The 6277-nt window shown below is 32.9% G+C and overlaps 1 protein-coding gene across 1 annotated transcript; it reads right to left on the bottom strand.

Moving 5' to 3' along the window:
* Window positions 1–2371: 2371 nt before the first annotated feature.
* Window positions 2372–5308, bottom strand: LOC123292832 (piggyBac transposable element-derived protein 3-like). Its single transcript, XM_044873546.1, has 3 exons — window positions 5292–5308; window positions 3758–5030; window positions 2372–2470 (listed from the first exon to the last, which is right to left on the bottom strand). Exons 1-3 carry the CDS (start codon window positions 5306–5308, stop codon window positions 2372–2374), a joined length of 1389 nt encoding a protein of 462 aa, XP_044729481.1.
* Between the last annotated feature and the right edge of the window lie 969 nt (window positions 5309–6277).

The raw sequence follows: 6277 nt of genomic DNA, 5'->3' as shown, positions 1-6277 counted from the left end.
ATAAAATTGAAAAAAGAAAAAAAACGTTTTAAGATTAGACAAACAATAAACAACATGTGCTTCAAAAAACTCGACATATATATAGGCTGCCATCCATATACAAAATATCTATTGTCTATTTGACATAACAATAATATTTGGCGTAACGCCATATTATTCTTCACCAAACCAAATTTGTATTAGATGTTAGTTTAGTCCGGCATCTAACATTACTTCTATACAAAACAAAATGAGTGTTTTGTAATGTATAAGTTCCTAAGATATTGACGAGATTGGGATGAAACTTGGTAGAAACTGGAAGCTACTTCTGAAAACGCCTACGAAGATCTATGACCCAAAAATCTCTATTAATAAAAAAATTGGAACGTAGTAATACTCAGGCTTACCATACACTCGTACTTTGAAAATTAAATGTCAAAACTAATTGTAATCAAATTGTAAAGTTAAATTTTTTAAGTTTGAAGAAATTAAGTTCGTGGGTACTTGTGATTGGACTTCCTACGCTTGCAGATTTCTATGCAACTGGCATTTGTAATGATTATGAAAAAAGTGCAACAACAATTGCTAACTACAAATGAGTGGATGTACCTTGCTCACCGCACTAGGCCGATAATGAATTCAATACCGCACTTGTATCGTAATGAATTCATTACCACACTCCAAATTACTGTCAAAATGTGACCTGACACCAAGTTACTATAGTAACAGTTTTAATGTTATGTGCAATATACGTGTGATAACGTATAATTAATGTAGTTCTGCGATTGGGCAAATCGTGCTACGCACTGGTAGTAATTTTGCACGCGTACGTTAATAATGCAGTTAACCTACTAGTATTCGTAATTAACTATTTTATATTAGCATAGTAGCCGCACCAAAACATGCGTTCGAATACCATATGCTGTTTGTAAACCATACCGTTAGCCATTTTTATTATATGGAGTATAAACGGTTCTTAGAGACGTTGTTATATATAAAACAAAGAGGGATTGTATATGTGTATACATGAACTCAACCCGTCAGAATTATCACTTATGTACATACAAGTAGTTATACATATACATAAGCACGAGATAGCTTACAATCGGTATAGTAAAAAATGTTTGGTTGTATATTTTGTTTATTGGAATACTTTTTGGTACAATGTTTTTGGTTTTCCATCTAATGCGTACACGAATAAGAAGGTTTCCGACATTAAAGCAAGGTACACACAGTTGCCCATGTAAGAACCATGGATTTTACAAATCTAATCCATTAGTTCATTACCGGCCTAGTGCTATTATCTCACGCGTGCAGATAAAGCATGCAAAAGATGCGGATTGGCAATAATTTCCAATCATTTGTATTAGACGTTGGAGGAAAAAAGTACAGTCTGGACCACCTGTTAAGAGGGCAGGAAAATGTATATTATAGCGTTATTCATTATGTAAAAAAAAAATAAATCAATAAATAAAAACTTTTAAACTTTCTGTGGGAAAACAAGGCAAAAATCATGGTTTTTCAAAAGCAAATTTTGTTTTAAGTAAAATAAATTTGTTTCTTAATTTATAAATAATTTTAACATACTAATATAAACTATTCTTAATCTATTACTACCTACGAAATAATTTTACCATTTATTAGTATTTTCCATCTTATACAAACGGTAAAAATTGAAAATTAATGCCTCTGTTGGTCTTGTCAAATGACTAAGTACGTGTACCATTCAATGGCAGCTATTGGTTTAAAAAACAATTTTAAGTATTGCTAGCTATCAGTCTAAAAGTAAAGATCTGACGAAAAGATTTTCTAATACATACCAATGTTACTTATTTATTTGTTCTTTGGTTAAGGAGTGTTAGTAGTTTTCACATTCTTTTGTACATATTTTAAACGCAGATAAATGTATTTGAACATTGTATACATCTATCATTATTTAACATTCAATATATTTATACACAGTGTTAAGATTAAGTTTATTACATAAACGACTTAAAATGGAAAAGTGACTTAAAATTCTCTTCAGTGTCTGCTAACCGAAAACTGAATCGATTTCAATGTAAAAATGTATCAATTCAGATGAAATGGTACTGATTCTATTGTGGTTATGAATTTTCTTAGAAGTTTTCAATGGTTATAAAAGCTGTCTCTATGGTTTTTGATAGCTAGCAGACTTTGGGGACTTTTACAAATAAAAGGTTAGATAAGTTATGATGATTTTCCTAGAGTAGGTTGGAGTTCATGCTTAGACTGCAACATTCGTTGTGATATCAAAGAAAGTAGTTATCCCATCCGAATCGACTACTTCACATACATATGAACTTTGAAGATCAACAATATTGATTTCACGCCCAAAATTTTCCAAACTGGAGTCAAAGAACGGCTAATTTAATTAAGTTGATAAGTTATATTTTATTCGAACCTGTTTCTTTGGTAGCTCTGGCAGTTGCCATATTTTCAGAACACCTCGAATTTTATTCTCACAATATACCTGTTAGGCAGTATCACAATTATTTAATGTTGCTCTTTACGCTAAGAAATGCTGATGAAACAAATTAATTAACACATTATTTGCCCGGAATCCCTTCCATTTTTTTTATTTTTCATATATTTAATTTAGATGATTTACTGATGTTTATCTTTACTTTTCTCGAGAAATTAATTTCACTAGAGCATCTACCGGTGGTCGTGTAGACGTCTTTCGAGACAATTGTGGGGCGACAATTGGACATAAATTAGTGAATATTCCTCGGTCAACAATCACATAAATTTGTCTTAGCATAGCTATGGTAATATCACACAAATTAAACTTTATCCAAGCACACTGTATAATTAAGGAACATATAGGGTGTAAAAATACAGGTACCAAAAAAACTACATAGAGATTTCTAGTATTTAACCGGTTAGAGTTAGACGAAAACCCTCAGTAAATAAATTGTTTTGTGTAGGGCAACTTTTTAACCCATATCTTCCCAAGGCAAAAAATTCAGAAATAATTGTTATTTTTATTATGTATATCAAAGAAGTAGATCTTAAATTAGACAAAAATATGAGTTTTATTTTTTTGCGTTTTACTGAAACTGAATTTCAGGACCGCACCTTAAATGGAGCGTTGGGAAAATATGCCCATGGACTATGTGTAGAGAAATAATAGACATGATGTTTCATTGGACCTCTTTTATTTATGAAATGAAAATACACAAAATTATTTTAACAAAATCAAGAAACAAACAAATGAAAAAAGGAACCAATCAGAGAAAAAAATTATTTGATTGTGTGGAAAGATTGAGAGCAATGTTGATGTAAACCCCCTCCCCCATTTGCTGCAACGAAACTTAGTATTCTTGTGGCATTCACGACACCGAATTTGAGTTTCATTTCTGATTGTATAGTGATTCTTTCCATCGAGCCTTATCGAATCAGGCAGTTTATTCTTGACTGGCATAGGTGACTTAGTTCCAATCGATTTTGAAAGAGATGATGATGCTTTGCCAAGAATTAGGTAACTTTGTACGATGTATCTTGTAAATGACAAAAAATCGTGGGAATCTTTAGCTTGACCTGCTGGTGAGAGTCGGTACAATTGGTATGCGTTATTTGCACACACATTTATGGGGAACATCATCATTTGCCAATACCATCTCTTTAGCCTTATACCAATTCTATATTTACCAACATTTTGGTCAAGTCTGTCGACTTCACCCATGAACTTGTTGTATATTTGGTAACAGTGTGGTTGATCTACGTCAACTCTTTTATTGTTGCACCACCTTTTTACCTTTCCAATTGGCTGAACTCCACTTTCTGTTGAGGCTATAGTTACGATGTTATTGTCATTGTAGCGGACTAATGTCGTGTTCGATAATACATCCGTAATCTGATGAAAAGAGCCTCTCGCAGTCTTTTTCATTTCTTTTACATCTTTCAGCGGCGCATCTTCAACTCTATTAGCCCGAAGAGTCCCAGTGATATCATGACCCATCTGACTCACTTCATCAAGTAATCGTAAAGAAGTAAAAAAGTTATCCGTATAAAAGCTATAGTGATCACCAGGTGGCAGCTTAGAAATCAAATTGGTCACGACGGAACCACCTACACCAAGATTTGGATTGGTGTTGCCGGTTTTAGCCCCTTGATAAGGTTCACCATATATAAGATATCCCAATCGTGTGCAAAGTGACCAAATCTTGTACCCAAAACGTATAGGCTTGCCATGAATGTGCTGTTTGGTTCCGTGTTTACCAAAATAAGGCACCATAGACTCATCGATAAATAAATGTTTATCCCCGGGGAAGAACTTTAGCCATCGTTCATTCATCATATTCCAAAGAGGTCTTACTTTGCCAAATTTGTCATCGGGAGGTAGATTACTGTTATCACATGCATGAAAAAAACGAAGAAGCTCTTCAAAACGATTACGGGTCATGCACGAAGTAACTCCAGGGTGATGAGTATCAATATTCTGATCCCAGTATAATCTGTAACGTGATGCACTATTATAACCAGACAACAGTAAAATTCCTATAAAATTCTTCACTTCTTCGATGGTGAGCCTGAAGTTTACATGTCCTTTGACAATTGCATTTTTTTCTGTACTAGAACGCAGTAGTTCTAATACTTCGTCATCAAAAAACATCTCAAAAAATTCTAATGGATTGTCTTTATTTAAAACAAACTCAGATGTAGAGTGTTCCTTCTCAGGTTTTGCTGTTATATCCGTCTGCTTCCACTTCCTCTTGAATATAGTCCTAGCTTTCTTTGCAGGATGTTCAACGGCTTGGGATGTGGATGGCTGTTCCTCTTCTCCTTTCTGATTTATATCATCAATATCTTCTACCGTTTCTAGAACTCCTTCTGATGGTGGAACCGTACGTCGAACCTCAGCTTCAGCCAACAACTGGCGACGCGATAGATTACTAATCTCCACTACATCCTCGCTTCCACTATCTTCATCACTCAAATCATCATTTCCAGGTGGCGTGATAAAAATGTCAGCAGAAATTGTAAGACTATCGTCTTCCAAGATCGATATAATTTCATGAACATTCAACCTGTGGCAAGCAAACAAGAGCACAAGTTATAACTCCAAATGTATAAAAACTACGTTTAAATAAAAATAATGCAACAAACTATCATGGTGCCTCCCATTCCCAACGCACCTCAAATGGGGCGTTCAATTTAACCGAACAAAAGTCACGTATAAAAATAAAATATCACCATGTTCATGATATTACCCGATAGTATAACTAATAACTTACTAAAATACCGCTACACTAAAATTTTAAATAATAAATATAAAACTTATCACTTACCCTTTCCGGGAACTCATATTGGTTGAAATTCACAAAACTCGATGGCTTATAAAAATTTAATGAATAACCACAATCACTGTCAAACACTATTAAAGTAACTGCGAAGATGTCTAGTATAACATAAAACTATAAAACCTGTCGAACCTTGTTAATATTTTGTTTTGTCACATAAAATGTAAGTGCACCTTAAATGGTGCAGTGGGAAGATATGGGTTTCAGGCATTTTTCTATATCTTAATAGTTAAAAACAAATTTTGCTTGCTTAAATTACCGGTATTTTTTTAACACACTGTAGAAATATATACGTATATATTTCAATGTTTACTAGCGTTTCTGTTTGGCAAATAAAATGTATTCTATAGACCATTCTACATATAAATATCTATCAATATATATAATGTATTTACAGGGTGGGCAGAGAAGAACGAGAATATTGAAAACACTGTAGAAAGAAATCGAATTAATTGTTTCAACCTATCATTTTACCATCTTAAACTTTTTAAATAAGGAAGCACTGAAGTTAATAAGTTATGTCATTAAGTAAATTGTATTATTACGTCAATCGAATTCTACAATGAAATCGCAAAATGCAATGTATAGCTGCTTTTTGGGTGTATACTATTTGAACCTCTTAAGAGAATGTGAAACTATTTTGTTCAAGCAAAAAAATGATCTTCTACCTGCGTAATCCGTGAAAAACTGCAGAATTTCGGACTTTTTCAGTTGTTCATGTTCAATTCAAAAACTATGAACTTTTAATATTAGGTGCTACTATCATTTTGAAAATATATTCAGCTAGAACAATTGAAGCCAACTCACACTTCAGATGTCTATTTCTTACATATGATGCTTGAAAATTTAAATAGTTTTTAGAAATGTTAAAATTTTGAGTTTTGTCTATGTTAAATCGTAAGTTTAAATGTAAAAAATGTTCCTTATAAAAAAAACTATTGTTTGAAACAATTTTTCGTAAACAGCATTGTCGA

This window comes from Chrysoperla carnea, chromosome 2, assembly GCF_905475395.1.
Source record: "Chrysoperla carnea chromosome 2, inChrCarn1.1, whole genome shotgun sequence".
Lineage (NCBI taxonomy): Eukaryota > Metazoa > Arthropoda > Insecta > Neuroptera > Chrysopidae > Chrysoperla > Chrysoperla carnea.
This window is presented reverse-complemented; position numbering and strand designations above follow the sequence as displayed.

Coding starts and splice junctions, on each gene's coding strand:
- LOC123292832 (XM_044873546.1), bottom strand. Junction 2,471..3,757: donor GAGTTCAGCCAATTGGAAAG/GTAAAAAGGTGG, acceptor ACTGCCTAACAG/GTATATTGTGAGAATAAAAT.